General features: G+C 38.1%; 1 protein-coding gene across 1 annotated transcript; it reads right to left on the bottom strand.

The window, feature by feature from the left end:
* Nucleotides 1-6,494: 6,494 nt before the first annotated feature.
* On the bottom strand, nt 6,495-13,703 carry LOC139453378 (chorion peroxidase-like). Its single transcript, XM_071235059.1, has 13 exons — nt 13,641-13,703; nt 11,251-11,281; nt 10,001-10,112; nt 9,750-9,883; nt 9,413-9,586; nt 9,195-9,261; nt 8,811-8,905; nt 8,552-8,647; nt 8,336-8,428; nt 7,527-8,190; nt 7,230-7,399; nt 6,871-6,976; nt 6,495-6,555 (listed from the first exon to the last, which is right to left on the bottom strand). The coding sequence occupies exons 1-13, from the start codon at nt 13,701-13,703 to the stop codon at nt 6,495-6,497; spliced, it is 1,866 nt and encodes a 621-aa protein (XP_071091160.1).
* Between the last annotated feature and the right edge of the window lie 4,693 nt (nt 13,704-18,396).

Below are 18,396 nucleotides of genomic sequence, written 5' to 3'. Positions count from 1 at the left end.
TGTGTGACATAATGATATCAATTGTGGTTATTTTCATTCAAAGGTGACTATATATCGAAGATTTGATGAGAGAGAATTGCAATACCTATTTGAATATCCTACACACAAAGGTATTAATCTTAAATAAGTGTTTTCTCATTTCTCATTGTTAACGTTTTAGTTAAGAATAAACTCATGTTAAAAAAAAAAGTCTCCCTGATGAATTCATAAGGTGGATACACTTTTCAGTTATGAATACACAATGCCATTTAAAAAGTGGTCAAATGTAACAAGACTCAACCACAAAAAATACGAGAATCTGTACTTTACTAAGAAAGTGTTATCCCAAATATAACATTTGTTACATTTTTCAGTTGTTGGAAAATCTGTATAAAATGGATTTTCATGTACATATTGCTTTATAATTTGGGAGTATCATTCACCTCATCATCACATGGTATTCAGCTTCTAAAATCGTCTTATTTTTCTTCAAATCGAATTTGCAATATTTTTCATCATGAGGAACATTATTGTGTCTTCTAATCTCAACATATAATCCAAAATTATTACATCTAAATTTTGATACATGCCTCTTAATATAATGGGGTATGTTTATTGTTAGACATTGATTCATTATTATTATTTTCAGAGTAAAATAAAATATGCAGCAAAGAGGGGTTTGGGTGATCCTGGCACAGTCAGGCTGGTTTGGCTCATCATCAGCTCAGGGCCCTCGACCCCTCTACACGCAGCCCAGACAGTGAATGGGACTTCTCCCAGGAAGGCCTTCCTAGTCAAACTCTCCCAGAACCTTTCGGAGAATGTGAAGACTCCACACTGCATTACCCAGATTGTCAGAAGGGCTGTATTCCTGGTAGCAAACCTGGGTACTCTCCCGATGTCAGTCAACAGATTGGGAGGTACCTAAACTAAGGCACCGAGAACAATGGAGAGTCGGACAACTTGGTACTTGCGATGCAAGCGTCACATTAGTGTCAAAGGGGACAGAAAATTCAATGTTATAAATGATTTCATTGGTTTTATCAAAAAGGACAAGATCAGGTTTGTTGGCCTGGATACGTCTAAGGCTGTAAGTGGGCCTTTTCCAAAGAATTTTGTATTTATCATTTTCTATGATGCCCTCTACATATTCTGGGTCGTACCATGGGTGGACCTCTATGTCAAAACCACAAGCATGGCGAAGACGGTAATAAAACGATCGAGCTACTCCATCATGTCGTCGTTTAAGATACTGTGTTTGTGCCAAAATTGGGCATCCACTGACAATGTGTTGGACAGTCTCATTCAATTCATTACATAATGTACATTTCATATTTACATTTTGATGCAAAATCACACATTGACGGTTTCGAGTGAGAAGTGACTGGTTCTGAGCAGCAAACAGAAAGCCTTCAGTTTCATTTTTCAGGCCAGGAGACTTCATCCAAGCGAAGGACTCTGAGGATTGCTGATCTTTATGCACACTGCACATAAACTCGATGCAGTGGTCGTTCAGAAAGCCTCTCCTTGAAAAACTGAGTATGGGCCGACTTGATATGTCGCTTCGCTTGGTTGACACTCATTTCTGCAGTGCAGAACCATCAACAAAATCAACATCGACATTGAGATTATGTCCTACATCCTTGGCTCGTTTTAGAAAACTGTGGAATGCCTTGTTTTCATCATGAGTCTTGACATGCTTCACAAGAGGATCATCAGACAAATAAATGTGTGCAAAAGTGCACAAAACAATTCTATCATGAAGAGCCCCAACGTTAATCAAACCACGTCCTCACATAATGATTGGTAAATATAAGCGATTGAGGGAAGAACGAGGGTGGTGGGATCTATTGTCTGACATGATTCTTCGTGTGAGGGTGTCAATACCCCGACAACACCCTATTTCTTGTTTCATCCAATCAACAACACCAAAACAATATGAAAGGACGGGTACAGCTTAAGTATTTGTGGCTTTTACTTTATTGCGAGCGTTCAGCTCTTAACTCCAGATTTTCTAAAGTCTACATTTGTACTCTGCCCGAAGTTTTTCCTTGATGTGGGCATTCTGGAGTTTGTCCCTAATCTACATCCCGAAGTACGTGTAGGCCTCACCTTCCACGAGATGGTCAATAAATCCTCCTCCAAGTAAACTGACTGATCCTCCCTCTTGTACCTTGCCAGATGAAGAATATTGCATTTGTCGAGTCCAAAGGACATGCCGATATCATTAGAAAAGGTCTCGACAAGGAGAATATGGTTGTTGTTTTTATTGTGGATCCTCCATTGGCAATAAGTTCAAGGTCATCCATGTAAAGGCGGTGAGTAAGGGGTATTGGGGATATGTGCTGAGGAGGTCCAGGATGATAACCTTCCTCTTTGCTAAGCAAAAAGCTTAAAGGATTTAATGACAAACAGAAAAGCAAAGGACTGAAAGAATCGACCTGAAATATTCCTCTTCTAGTAGAAATGGGTTCAGAAGTCACCACCTGCCCCTGCGAATACATCTCAAGTTGAGTTGACCAGCAATTCATTAAAGACTTGAGTAAAACAAGTAGTCGCACGGGGAGGTCAATACATGTCAGTGACTTCAAAATCCATTCGTGGGGTACAGAATCATAAGCTTTTCTGTAGTCTATCCAACACATTGAGAGATTACGGTGGTACGTTTTTAGCCTCTTTAAGGATCAATTTCTGAACCAGCAATTTATCCTTACAACCCCAACATCCCTTTCTGGCTCCTTTCTGCTGCATGTAGATAATGTCATTCGAAGCGCAGTACGCTGACACGAGATCTGTAAGACACCCTGTAAATAGTTTGTACTGTGTGTTAAAACAAGTAATTAAGCGGAAGTTTTTAGGGTCAGTCAGATCACCTTTCTTTGGGAGAAGTATTGTTTGCCCTTTTCAGAACCAAGGCGGAACATCTCCTGCATCCACAAGAGAATTAAAACAGTGAAGTAATGGCGTTTGGCCACAAGGGAACAGTTTCCAATACCGGTTTCGAATACCGTGATATGTATTGTTCATAGTAGTTCCACGTCGATGATTTTCCAAGGATGATATCAATTGTTGGAGAGCTTCGTTTAATTTCACATAAAACATATCAGCATTTCCCATGTTCTGCTGAATCCAGACTATACCAAATCCAAGGCGAAATACAATATTCTTAATTGAAGTAACCCATGTGTTTCTTCCAGCAGCATCAATAGATTTAAGCATAATGTAATGTATGGTAGTCTATTATTGTTGAGGTAAATTAATTTACTCCGGTATTTTATTGCTATTGTCATGTAAATAAATTGTCAACCAGTCTGCCACACTCTCCATGTTATTACCATGTTGTTAAAAGTATTCTTATTTAGTCATCTACAGAATAAAGTCTGTATATTTTCAATTGAATTGTTATATGAAGTTCCCAAGATTTTAGAACCATAACACTATATTGGAACTATCATACCGTCAAATATTTTGAAGTTGTCTTCGTATCACAAATACCCATATTTCTTTTGATAATTATTGATGTTGATGCATGATTTCTTGCCCTGAGAAGTGAGACAGCTAAAGATTTTACTCCATGATAATTTGGGGGTAAAAACAATCCCTTAATATCTGTAAAAGTTAACCTCAAGACGTGTGCCTTTTATGTTCATTGCTCACAGTTCCTTAAAGGCCCACTTCTTCTAAAGACTATTGTTTTGGTTTTACTTAAATTCACGTGCATTCCTGAAGAACCACAAAAAAGAAATTCTAAAAAATTTAATTTAATTTGTAATTGTAAAGCAGTATATGCATATAGAAAAGCCAAAGTTCTTGCAAAATCAACCGCTATAAAGATGGCTTCCTCCCCATTCTTCTCAAGATCAGATATTAATTCATTTGATAAGTTGACCAATAATGTGGGGCTTAAGAACCATCCCTGACGGGTTCCCACGTCGCACTAAAGTAATTAGATAAACCGGTTGGAGTCCTAACACATGCTGATAGATTTGAATACACACATACAGGTAATTTGACTTTAAGACCTACTCTTCTCAAACTCTTTAATAAAACTTCATAATTAACTCTATCAAATGCCTTTGAAAAGTCGACGAAGATGATGTAAAATCTAATCTAAAGTTTTGGAGAGATACTTTTGTATGCCAACATTATTACCCTTACATATAGTTCACATTTGTGGTACCTCGTCCTGTGTACAAAGCACAAGTCATTAATCAGGCGACGTTAAGCAACGTTGGTCATGTGGAGTGAATGGATGGATGATCGTGTTTGGCAGCTTGACTTGTGCGAGTTTCTGGGGCTTTGGTCCTGCCCAGCATTAAAACACATATTAAGAGACGATAATGTGCACTTTCAGCAAGCTTCAATGGGTGGATTTGGCGCAATATACGTACACACATTAAGTATGCTATTATGTACTGTCCCGGGCTGTAACTCCCATTCATGTATACAGTTCACATTGTCCTGAAATGTGCACATGCTTCCATTGCTTTTATATGGTTGACATTGTCTCGAAAAGTGCTATTGGCAAGGCAGGACATACTCATCCTGAATGCGAACACCTGGTCTTATGATTGTATACTTGTGAGGGTGTACCTGTATGAAAGCACTGTCTGGGAGAATGAGAACTATTATGTACAATGGGACAATGTAAACTATATGCACGTATACCAAGCACTGTCTGGGACAATGTGAACTATTTGCGTGTGTAGGAAGCCCTAGCGGTGAAAATGGGAAGTAGAATACATGTATAGGAAGCACTCGCTGGGACAATGTAGACTATATACATGTACATGTATCGGAAGTACTGGGGCAGTGTGATCTATACACTTACAGGAAGCACTGCTCGGAACAATGACATGTGTATGGAACATGTATTGTCAGAAAAAATATGTATCTAGTACCTGGATACTATGTCATGGTACCAAATATTAACACAAATGTGAAACGTATCAATGTGCCAATGAGCCTACCAAACGGTTGATGAGTGACACTAAACCTACAAATTAGGATACCATGAAACAGAAATGCAAAAGAGAACGTATTTATTACAAAACAATTGTGAAACCAACAAATACAATTAAATGTAATATATGTTTGAATACAAGTATTGTTCAATATTGTTTCTATTAAACATATAACACAAATTTTCTCAAATGATCACACATATATTGATAGTTGCTTTGAGCACCACATCAACAATATATTCTACCATGAATTTGGAATCTACTCGATTCTGATTGGTCAATCAGAGGCTATTAAATCACAATAAACCCCCTCTTATTGAAACAGCTGGTTTGACGGCCGCATCAGAGCGGATGCTAATATTCATAGAATAGTACTATTTTCAGTCATTGTCGGTAGGCATATTTAAATAACTATATCTACATTTACAGGTTACAAAATGCACATATGCGGTTACTACAATATTCAAAGGATGTGTGGCAATACATTTCGTGCAGAAAAACACGACGAGACCAACAAAGGGAATGCATCTACGTTTTGGAGATAACAGAGAGCTTGAAATTTTGGCGTTATTCTATATACGACTGTGACGTCATATCTTTTGCATCACAATGAGCGATATGACGTCATAATGGTGACGTGCGATGTACAGCGAAAACCTTGCAAAGCTTGCTTTGTTTTCTTTAGGGATGCCCATCTCATGTTAGCTTACCAAGTTGCCGTGCTTATATGCTTTCAATGCCTGTCATATGTTCGAGTGAAGTATTACGGTGTAAACAAACTGCTTGAGTATATAAAGCACCATATTTTGTTCGGTTATTCCGTAATTCAGATCGATAACCCACTCAAAACACTGAACTCAACCCATGCTGCTTCACTCAGTATATTTGCTAACGCCAAAGAGTTCGCAGTTTATTTAGTCATGGTAGAATGGAGATAAACCTACTATGTTTTCAATGTAGAGCTAGGTTACCTGTAGATCTAACCACGCTAAATTTAACATTTCAAACCTCACGCTGCGCGTTCGGTTCCAAATTCAATTTAGCGCGGTTAAATCTACAGGTAACCTAGCTCTACATTGAAAACACAGTACGTTTATCTCCTAATTATACAATATCATACAATGACGTAAAATAAAATACATCCCCTTATAGATCTATGAAATAGTCCAAGTCATACATGTTCAATATGTTTATGCTCTTATGCGAATAAATTAGACTATACCATAAACATATACTGCCAATATTAATCTAAGAAAAATTGAACATCATACAATGGCTACTTGTATACTATGATTGAATGCTTTGTTAGTGTCACTTGATATATCTGATATTTTAGTAAATAATTTCAGCATTATGCCATACTTAAATGTACTTGTAATGATGACAATTGAACAAAAATGTGAGAAATATAATGTATTCAGTGATTTATAGATCTTACAAATCAGGACAAGTAGTGTGGGCTATACATGTTGGAACACCTCATACTAAGAAAATATTATGTTTGAAGTCTTCAGGGCTTTTGTTGAACCTAAGGGCAGGCCAAGCAGCTTCTCATCTCTGCCATTTGGTTAAATCGATTGTTGGAAGATCGTTGCAGGGCATCATAGGATTGCTGTGAAATACAAACATGTATCATCCCATTACAATATCAACATATGAGCATACTTTATATGATCAGGTTTGACATCCGTATCCTATATAACTGAATGAGCCTCAATATGTCATATTCAAAGTGTGGCACGTGCTGTACAGGGATCCAGGATACAATTCTGATTACTGTTCACTGATATATTTTTTGATGACATATTACGTAACTACATGTAATGAAATACAGCAAATATACTCTGTTTCATGTTAAAATGTATTTTGTCTGTACGAGATAATTAATTACTGACAAATAATAGAGCTAGATGTTTACATTCCCAACCTTTCTTTGGAGTACACTGTAAAAGGATCTCTTTGAATGGACTTCACTCCTGAATTCCTACAAAGAATTTTGGCAAAGCGCATTCGTCGGATCTCAGAAAGTTGTTCTAAAATAGAAAATGCCATTAATATGTATATGTACAATTACTTCGGAGAAAAAGAGAAAATATTTTCCAAACTATTGTCAGTGAACCAGTAAAACATTTTGATGATTTAAATTAAAATTCACACAAACAATATTGTATAGCGTTTTTATCTTGAAGGCATGTTAGTTATTTGATCAACTATTTTCTTGATGTCAAAATATGTACTTAACAAAACACACAAGCACGCAGAAATACAAACAGATTTGATCGGTACCTGGTGTAAAGCCCTTTCTTGGGTGAGATGTTTCGAACCAGAATGAGTCGCCATATTTCAGGTCATGAAACTGTTTACCAATCAGACAAGCGAGGAGAGGGCCCACTGAACCGCCATGCACATGCTGTTCAGCTACTGCACCGGTAAAGACGTCGATGTCTTCAGGGGAACTGAAGCAAGAATATATACATGTAAGGAGATCTTGAGAAATGTCAGATAAGGGTTAAAGTATCTTTATTTTAAAAATGTGTTTCACTAATTCTGTACACATATAAGACTAAATCAAATTAGACAAACCTGTATACACTTTTCAAAGCAGCTCCTGCTTTACCAAATACACTGTCATCAAATGAAGTCACTTTTGATAGCTGACATGCCTTGCGGAAGCTGTTGTATGATGGCAGCCCATGATCACGACCTCTCTGAATGTTCAAGGACACGATGTCAAAGCCGTTATTGCCCGACGTCTCAAACAAATGCTCAGTCATCCCACTGTTGATGAAGCGGTTGACCTCCTGATCTCTGTCCTTGAGGATGGCTTTCAGAACGGTGTCCAGATCTTTGATGACTTCAGAAGGTCTGTTGAAGAGTTCTTCTATTGGTACATGACGATCTCCGAGGGTCAGGAAACGTGGAATGGTGGAGTGGCCGTATCTGAAGGCGGCGGTGGCAAAGACGTTGTAGATGGTGGGGTTTTGGGTAAAGTTGTACCTGAAGCTAAAGCCAGGGGTCAGTCTGTACTTCCTCATGGCCAAGGGCCCAACAATAATGGGCAGCCATTCGCGGTAGGTGACTTGTTGGATGATGGCTGACACGATCTTTCTGGCCTCCTCAAACAAGACATCATCAGGAGTGGTCGATGGCATGACATCAGCAAGTTCTTTAACTAGACGGTTGTGTTCTCTAACAAACACGGTGTGTAGCACGGCCAGACCAGGGAACACGTTCACACGGCCATCACCTGATGATGAGGTTAGTTATAGTTGACAATGTTGTGAAATAAATTATCCATATCATTCGAAATTGTACCATATAGTCATGTGTGAAGTACTTTATGAACAGACTCTGAAAATATTACTACGAATACATTTATAAATTATATTTACCAGCTTCAAAACACCATTCGTTGGTATTGCTTGTTCGACAGTTGCCTCGGTTGGATTCTGATAACAGGTTATCTCCCTTGGTTTTTATGTAGGCTGAAAAGTTGAATGACGAAATGAATTTGTATTTACCAATTACACACTTAAGTATTCTGTTAAAATTTAACATATTTGTTTTATTTCGAATTATAATTCAATACAAAATTGTGTCTGACTTACGTCCGTTCCTGAGGTGATTGATTTGATTCTGACTGGGGCCGTAAACGTTAGAGGCGTCCACGAACGCCGTCAGTAGGTTCAACTGTTCTCGAGTTTCTGGAAGTGACATGGTTTTGAATTAAATATAGGTGTTGTCATACAGTGTTGTTTATGGTTTTCGTTTCTTAATTAAGTGTATTAGAAAGAGCAGATACATAATGACAGAACAATCCTATATTGAGAAGAGGTTACCTTCACAGCTTAGAACTCATATACTCACTCCTTCCAGGTGCTGAGGCTGATCTTTTGAACTCCATGCAGTTCTTTTGGAAATGTCCTTCATTTACTGGCATGGTGATTGGGAAACAAGGGCCGCTAGAACAGCAAAATAGTAAAAGAATTAACATGTTTTCTTGTCCCAATCAAACATTGTTATGATAATGTTTATGATATGTTATAATACACAAACACATGCTTATGATGACTTTTATAATCATGGAAAGGGATGTGTCCCTTTCATCTTAATTACAAGCATGTATACAATGTCACGTAATTTTAAAGTCTGTTGTTTATGATTCATTTATTTCAAATATGACGAATAGATATTTCCCCCAACTCAAACAAAATGTTTAAGTGTGGAAAATATAGAATGTTAATTGCTTACCCAGCTCGTACATCAGAATGCATCTCTCCAGGTGTGTGACTATCGCAACATTTAGATTGAACATCACCTCCAAAGAAGATGTAAAGTTAATACAAAGAATTAGATGAATGTCGTAATGATTAAAACGCAATATGGATTACAAAAACAAATATGTCTGATTTTAACATCACACTTCTGGTCACTTGATGGGCAGAGAGTATTGGCCACTTGGCACCTACCTGCATGGAGGGGAGTTCCGGTGAGGTCGTGGTCCACAAACTGCCCCCACTGCATCACCATCACCGTGTTGTCGTCAGAAGGACTGTCAACATCCGGATGTACAGCCACACTGACAGCGCGTGGACTGGGAAGTGGATTACCGTCAACGCCTCTCATTCGGGGAACGAACTTGCCTGGAAAGCCAAACCTATCCTTTTAAAGTTCACTAACGTATGGTTAGTTGTGATATTGATAAGGGCATAACTAAATGTCCAAATTGGAATAATTACAAGACTTTCTACCAAATGACTTTAAGTTCTGATATCAATATGATATCAGAAAAAATCTGTTCTTTACCATCATCATATACAGGATCAATAAATCTCCGGAATGGTTGGTTGGTTGATCCCCAGGTTGGCCAGCGAGCATTGTTGCAACTTCCGTCCATTGTACGGTAGCGGGCGTCTTGTTTGCAGTCGATAGAGCGCCGTCTGTAAAAGTGAATGATGTTATCAAGTCCAATGATAATTGGTGTAAGTATCAACTACATTGAACTCCCACATACAAACGAAGGTGTCCGTATATGTGAGAATTAGAACATAACTGACCTGATGGTGTGTTTGTCTTGATACTTGGATGTGCTGATGTCTTCTAAGGAGATCTGAGACGTCTCGGCGGCGTCAGCCAGTGTACAAACAACATACTTGTCTTCGTCATCACCTACGTCAAAGTAAAGGCATCAACACACTGTTTACTATCATGGGACAATTTCAGTGTCCTTTAACTTCAGAAGTCGGATCAAAGGTCGCAACATCTGAACTAGTTGATGTTTTAAATTGTATAATGATGTTTTTATCAGCAAAATATTTGTTTTAAATAATCGGAATTAGTCATCGTTACGTCCAATATGCAATAAATCCTCTGAAACGTATGAGTATAAGTATGATCAGATTTGTCAGATAGACAAATCATGGATAGTGATGCCAATAATGTAGGACAATGCAGGAGTCTGAACATGATGTCCATTAGTCTGTTTTCTCTCATCTTCCCGAGGCAAGAGCGTTAACTGACTTTAAATGTCCAGTTTCCACCCTTGCCAAACTAGGCTGGAATTCCTGGGCTCGATCGTAGCGCCACCAGTGGCTATTACGAGTTATGTCCTTTCTATGCCTCTCCTATTGACCAATCAGTTTCAACCTATCGTATCACTTGCATTTGTTTCAAACAAAACGGTGGCGCCCAGTCAAGACGATCTGGTCGATAATCAAGAACTATATCGTGATAAAACGAGTCTTACATCGCGATGTGCATCAAATCACGTGAGCACCTTGATTAAAAACATGAAAAGATTTAGAAAATATCTGTTGACAACGAGTTAGCGGTGCACATGCTTTGCAAATCCTGTAGTCGACCGAAATCTGCATGACACTCTACTAACCGGATTTCGATTTCGGTGCACGATTTTGATTGGACTATGCATAGACTCGTTAGTCCAGCCAAAATGTAACTCCATAATACCAGCCTAGTTCGGCAAGGGTGGAAACTGGACTTTTATAGACAACATTACTCTCTCCAACAAATGTGTACCCCGTCTCATCTCACTAAATATAATATCCGGACAGTAAAGCATTCAAATTATATTTAGTAAAATTGATATCACAAAATGTACGTTACTACAATGAAGAACTAAGTACAATAGTAAGTAGAAAGGTTGGCATGTTTAGAACTGGTGTCTCTATAATTCAGCATGTAACATGATGCCAGTTGCGTCAGTTATACCCAAGCAGATGTGTATTATTCCATCCTTAACTATTGCTTGTCAAGATTTGTTTCACTATTTTTAAAACACTATACTCACGTTGCTTAATGACGGAATTGATGTTGTTAACCTATAAAGAAATGAGTGAACATAGGTTAAATAATCAGCCAAGGGTAAAACAGATGTGATAATTTCCAAAAGAGTAAGCTTCCTGTTGCTTTTTAAGCCTCCTCTGCGGTAGTCGCTACCGCACTCTAGTGGGCGGAGCTTAAACAAGTGATCTGACAGGTCAATATGACGTCATGATGACACAAGAGTTTCATTGGTTAATGGGTAAACGGGAGACGTCATGTAAACACCCACCCACGTGGGCCGTTTGACAACAAGGACGTAAGTTTTAATAGTAATAAATATCCATCAAACAATTCCAAGTCTTTTCATCTTCATAAAATGATACCGTGGAATGAAAACTTTATAGTATTTCACGTCGGAATGAAGATAAAAATATTAAAATACGGAGAGCCTCATGTACTTCGAAACGATGTTCAGATAAATGTTTGTTCACATTAATTCTGTTACGTGTGTGAAAATGGATTTCAACATTACTTTCATCAAGCTTATTCAGGTCGCTGGCTACACAGATCATCCTCTCTTGTAAACTACTTCGGCATTAACACATGTTTTGTCTCGAAGCTCAAAGCAACAATGTTTCTCTCAGATACATTTTTTCTCCATCCATGACGAGCATCTGTCATAATGCCAATGCCTCAACAATCTTCCTGGTCAGTTGAATTCAACAACGTAACACACACACGGCTATTTGCTATCTAAAGTCAAGGTGGGGCTTCAACATGATGAGGGAAAGCAGTTTTTTAGAACCATAAGTCCATAGTAAGAAATTACATGATATTTCTTATATATACTGATTTTCTACAGACCTTCATCAATCGCCAGTTAAATACTTACACTGATGATGAGAAGAAGAATGAAAAGAAAACGTAGAAGAAGTCACTGAAACACATTTAGCTACATCTGTAAAATCATCGGATCTACTGATAGATAGTTACTGTTCCCAGTTAGAATGTTTTAGAGACATAGAGAATGTTTTGGGGGAGATATTGCGGTCTTTTTTCGTGATTCATTGAGTGTTAAACATAGAATAGATTTATAATTACACAATTATGAAATAATGTGTTTTCAAATATATCTGCCTCAAAAGAGTTTGTTATTGTGTGTTACTTATCGCCCGCCCAACACCCCTACATCATAATGGGATTATCTTGACAACTCAGTGGAAACAGCTCTGGACATTTCATCAAATACAGCTCCAAATGGAGATTGGAGATTGAATAACAATGTACACCACCTTCAAGATATAATGGTGAGTAAAGATCTACGTAATCTCATTAAACAGCCCACGCGTATTACACAAACCTCGGCTACTCTGATTGACCCTATTGTTATAAGCCCGGACAGCGAGACTGTAGAAGCCGGCGTTTTAGACTTTAGCGTCCATATCAGTGACCACAAGTGGGTTTTTGTCACTCTATCCAATTGTGTCAATTTTACAAAGTCCTATGTAAGAGATGCTTTACTTTACAAGCAAGGTGATTATCAACGACTAAACCAGTTTATTGTTTCCACATATTGGACGAGCAATCTACATCAGAGACAGACTCAGAAATACGATAAAATTATACTGCAAACCAAATGACTTTCTAAGGTACAAAAAAAAGAAATACTGTCAATAATCTCCGAAAACAAGCAAAAGAGGACTTGTAACTTAGATGGGGTTTTATCAACTGTATCAAAAGAAAATAACTCCAACTATTGGAAATTACTTAGATTATTCTGAAGGATTCTGGAACTACAACAACAATACCCACTTTGGTCACTGATGTTTCAAGTATGCCACCCGCTTTTTCAGATTCCGAAATATACATTTCAGTTCAGTCACAAATATCAATAATTCTATGATGTATGATGATTTTAGGGAGACATTACTGACAGCTATCGATAATCTTGAAAGACAAAAGACTCTACATATTACTCTATTTGGTCACCCATTCCTAAATGGTTTCCTGAATACAAAATATTCTTGTCTGTACACAAATATATAGAAACAACTAACAGATTCAGTAGATAGCATGTTATTGTTTCCAAATTGTTAATCATTAGTATTGTTAAATCTATATGTAAAAACTAAAATATATAATATTTGCATATGAATGAGATGCACGCTGTCTTCACTTTCCAGCACATTCTACATATCCTTTATATGAGCACTGAATCAATATTGCGCACAATGTTTCAACAATGTCAAGCTTCAATTGTAAATTGTTCATTTCCATTATGAAATACTAGTATTATCTTTAACTGCATATAGGGAGAATGCGGTAATAATTGTTGCACTTGTGCCCAATCCCTTTGTCTTTTGGGACAATAAAATATCATGTTAATAAGAAGAAGAAGAACAAAAAACAGCCTACCTCTTTGACCGCCTCGCCAGCAATGACCACGGTCAACATACACACAAACAACACAACGTTCATAGTTTCTGCTTCTGTCAAGGACAAAGTGGGAACGTATGATACACCAAAGATGGGGCCTTGTATATATACTCATATTCCTGGATTAAGTCAAAGGCAGATTACCCTAGAATTCGCTCTCGCCTGGTGGGCATAATCCGACATATCTACATGTTGGAGCTGAACTTCTTGGATTATGTCGACGTAGGCTGATTATCCCGGAACATCAATAACGAGGCAGTTGGTAAACTGTTTCTCATCAGGGGGTATTATTTACATGTGTTGTTAAGATTATATATCATAGTAATATATAAATAATAACTGAAACGGGAGAAAGTGTATGGTTCTTGTTAATTGACTAAAATACCAATAAAATAATTCATATCTCTCACAATCTTTTATGAACTTCTCCACAAAATATGTCACGTGACCCTTCCCTTCAGATATGTAGTTCCTTTAGCTTGAATATCACAAGGATCTAATCAGTATATTCACTTTAACTTGCTACTGTAATTTTTATCGTTCTCATAATATACTTTGAGGACATATTTTCAATACACCATCTCTTTCTTATTCCGTAAGAGGCGACTAACAGGAACGTATGGTCAGGCTTACTGACTTAGCTTATGCATGTCATCGTTTCCCATTTGCGTAGGTCGATGACCATAATGTCAATCACTGGCTTGTCTGGTCTAGACTTGATTATTTACAGACTGCCGTAATTTTCTGGAATACTGCTGAGTGCGGCGTGAAACAACAAACATACAAGCAAATCTTTCCAATCCATTTTTATTCACACAGCTAAGTTTTCAAGTAGTAGTAGTAGTTGTAGTAGTAGTAGTAGTAGTAGTAGTAGTAGTTTGTTGTTTTAGTTTTAGTAGCGCTGTTGCAGTAGTGGTATCTAATATGTGTCTCAAGTATCACGTGCCTTTGTCATCTGCCAAAGTTTCGCTTTTCAGTACTCGATAAAACAAACTGACTGCTGCATGTATCAACGTTCACAACCAGTACAAACTTTCTACAATTATTATCGAGATATTTATGTACCACATAAAATGTACGACTCAAATTCGTGTTTATTAGTACCTGTACAATTAACAATTACATTCAATTGTCAGGTCCTGTTAACAAATGAACGATAATGGAAAATTAGTTTCAAAAGTTGACTCTATATGTATTATTTCATTGTATGCAGGGACTAGAAAATCCTCCAGACACAAAACGTAGCAACAACTGGAATGTATGTGTCTCCCAGCACTTGTCTACAAAGCTTTCGAGAACAACTCGTGATGAGAAGCGGATTACCAACGGTCTCAGTATTATTATACCCCTCTTGGAACAATTACAATTGATGACGACACGCCCACATCAACACCATTCATTGATATAATCCCGGAATTGTGGTGAAAACAAGATGTAAACTTATCACGGATTATCATCAGCGTTAGCGGATTACGGGATAATCTGTTTTTGTTTATATGGCAAACATGGTTGTCCAAATATGTAAGAACTATGCACGATCTAACCACGAGCCTCCAAAGATACTCTCCTCTCTCTCTACATATCCCTAATTAGATCAAAACTAGACTACGGCTGCGCCATATACAACACCCTAAACAACTCTCTATCTAAAAAACTTGACTCAATACAATATCAGGCCCTCAAACTCATTACACGCACCCAACATGGCACCTCCTACACTTCACTTCAGGCCTTAACAGGAGAAATGCCACTAAGTCTACGCAGGGAACAGCTAAGCTTAAATTTCTGGGCCGCGTCCCAATCAAACCCTCTCATCCAAAACTTAATAAACCAAAACATCAGCCCTAAAAACCAAGCTCTAGCTCGTAAACACCCCTTACTTACCCCAATATCCCAAAGAATAACAAACTACCTAAATGAACACCAAATTAAAAATCTTAAACAAAACTGCAAACAATCAAATATCTTCACCCCTAAACTTAAAATACCCAAAATAGACACAACACTAGCTAGCCAAATAAATAAACAAACCGACCCAAACATAGCTAAAACTACCACACTAGCATACATACACAAAAATTGGCCAAATTGGTGTCACATTTACACGGACGGATCCTCAGATCCGACCTCCAAACACACGGGTTTCGGAGTCCATACCACACAACCAACTAAAACCACACAATCCTTCCGACTCCCAAATAACCAATCAATATTCACGGCAGAACTAATTGGCATGGCCTCAGCCCTCCACAATCAAGAATCCAAAAACCACCAAAAAATCCTAATACTTACTGACTCCCTAAGTGGACTACAAGCCCTCCAAAACAAAAATACCAAAAACCGACCTAAATTAATAAATCAAATACTTAAAAGCTCCAACGACCTAACAAAAGCAGGCAAACAAATAACCTTCTTGTGGATACCCGCCCACGTAGGAATATACGGTAATGAAAACGCCGATAAAGCAGCTAAACTATCCCTCAAAATCCCAGAAATAAGCTTAAACTTACCCATCTCAAAATCAGAAATTAAAAGTGTAAACAAACAAAAAATCACAAAAAAATGGCATAACCTATATCTAAACTCAAATAGCCAAATCAAAAGAGTGCTCAGCAAACCACTAACCAAACCAAAAATTCTCCATCCATCAAAAAAAATCGACAGAGTAATCACTAAACTCCAAACAGGACACACCAACCTAAATAACCACCTAAAATTTTTAAAAAAACACACTACAGGTAACTGCCCACACTGCAAACAACCAGAAACCCCAGAACACGCACTCATCCACTGCACACACTACCTAACACATCGAACCGCATTACAAACCACCCTCAATCTAAACAAGGCTCTCACTCTAGAAGCAATACTAAACCCACAAAATAAACTAGAAAACTTCAAGGCCTTAGGCGTATTCTTAATAAAAACGGAACTAATAAAACGCATCTAAAACCATAATAACCTACCAAATCAAAATTACATAAACAAACAATCATCCACCATACCCAGCTCCCTTAGTTCTCCTCCCCAACCCCATCGGCATATATTCCAAATCTCAAAATTCCCAAATTCTATATAAGCAACCCCTAAAGCCCCCTCTTGGGTTGCACAGACCACCCTCGCCCCTTTCGGAAACACATTAAATGGCCTGGCCGGGCCCGTGTGCGAAATACGCATCAGTCGGAAAGCGCACGTTAAATCTCCAAAGTAAGTAAGTAAGTAAGTAAGTCTAACCACAGTTGCAGTTTGTACCCCAAGCGAGCAACACTTCCCAAGCCAGCACAGAGCATTGCCTGATAGCCAGCCAAGGAAACTTCACCATCGGTAATTATCATCACGTTATCCTTACTTACTTACTTACGTTTGGAGATTTAACGTGCGCTTTCCGACTGGAGCGTATTTCGCACACGGACCCGGTCGGGCCATTTAGCGTGGTTTTGAAGGGAAAATAAAGGTGTTGCAACCAGAGGGGGGTTTTAGTGGTTGCTTATATAAGTTTTGGAGATTTTGAAATTTGGAATGCATGCCTAGGGGTGTGGTAGTGTACTAAGGGAGTGTGTTGGTGTGTGTTTGTTTGTTTATGTGGTGTGGTTGAGTGTTTTTAGATGCGGATCATTAGATTGGTTTTAGTTAAGTATACGCCTAGTGCTTTAAATTTTTCTATATTGTTATGTGGATTTAGGATTGATTCTAGGGTTATGGCTTTATCTAGTTTTAGATTTGTTTGGAGTGTTGCTCGGTGGGTTTGGTAGTGCGTGCAGTGTAAGAGTGCATGTTCTATTGTTTCCAGGTGTGGGCAGTGTGGGCATTTTCCGGTTGCGTGTTTTTTGATTTTTAGGAGTTGACTGTTTAGTTTAGTGTGACCTGTTTGGAGTTTGGTGATTATTCTATCAATTTTCTTGGATGGATGGAGGATTTTAGGTTTGGTTAGAGGTTTTTTGAGGATTTTGATTATCTGTGTGTTTGTTTTTAGGTATGTCTTATGCCATTTTTGGGTGATTTTACGTTTGTTAATGCTTTTGATCTCTGCTTTAGATATTGGTAGATTAAGGCTTATTTCAGGAATTTTGAGGGATTTTTTGGCGGCTTGATCGGCGTTTTCGTTTCCATATATTCCTACGTGGGCTGGGATCCAGATAAATGCTATTTGTTTGCCTGCCTCTGTTAAGTCATTTGCGCTTTTGAGTATTTGGTTAATGAGTTTAGGGCGGTTTTTGGTGTTTTTATTTTGGAGGGCCTGTAGTCCACTTAGTGAGTCTGTGAGTATTAGGATTTTTTTATGTTTTTTAGCATGTTGGTTATGGAGGGCGGATGCTATGCCCATTAACTCTGCAGTGAAGATGGATTGGTTGTTTGGGAGTCGATAAGATTGAGTGTTCCTATTTGGTTGTGCTATGTGGACTCCGAAACCAGTGCGATTTGTGATCGGATCGGAAGATCCGTCTGTGTAGATGTGGCACCAATTTGGCCAGTTTTCGTGTATGTAAGCTAGTGTGGTGGATTTAGCTATGTTTGGATCGGTTTGTTTGTTTATTGAGTTTGCCAGAGATGTGTCTATTTGGGGGATTTTTAGTTTTGGGGTAAATATATTTGATGGTTTGCAGTTTTGTTGGAGGTTATCTATTTGGTTTTCGTTTAGGTAGTTGAAAATTCGTTGAGATATTGGAGTAAGTAAAGGGTGCTTCCTAGTTAGAGCCTGGTTACGAGGGCGGATATTTTCGTTTATGAGGTTTTG

This window comes from Haliotis cracherodii, unplaced genomic scaffold (genome assembly GCF_022045235.1).
Source record: "Haliotis cracherodii isolate W230 unplaced genomic scaffold, xgHalCrac1.p SCAF_9, whole genome shotgun sequence".
Lineage (NCBI taxonomy): Eukaryota > Metazoa > Mollusca > Gastropoda > Lepetellida > Haliotidae > Haliotis > Haliotis cracherodii.
The sequence above is the reverse complement of the archived record's forward strand: the minus strand, read 5'-3'. Positions and strand labels throughout refer to the sequence as shown.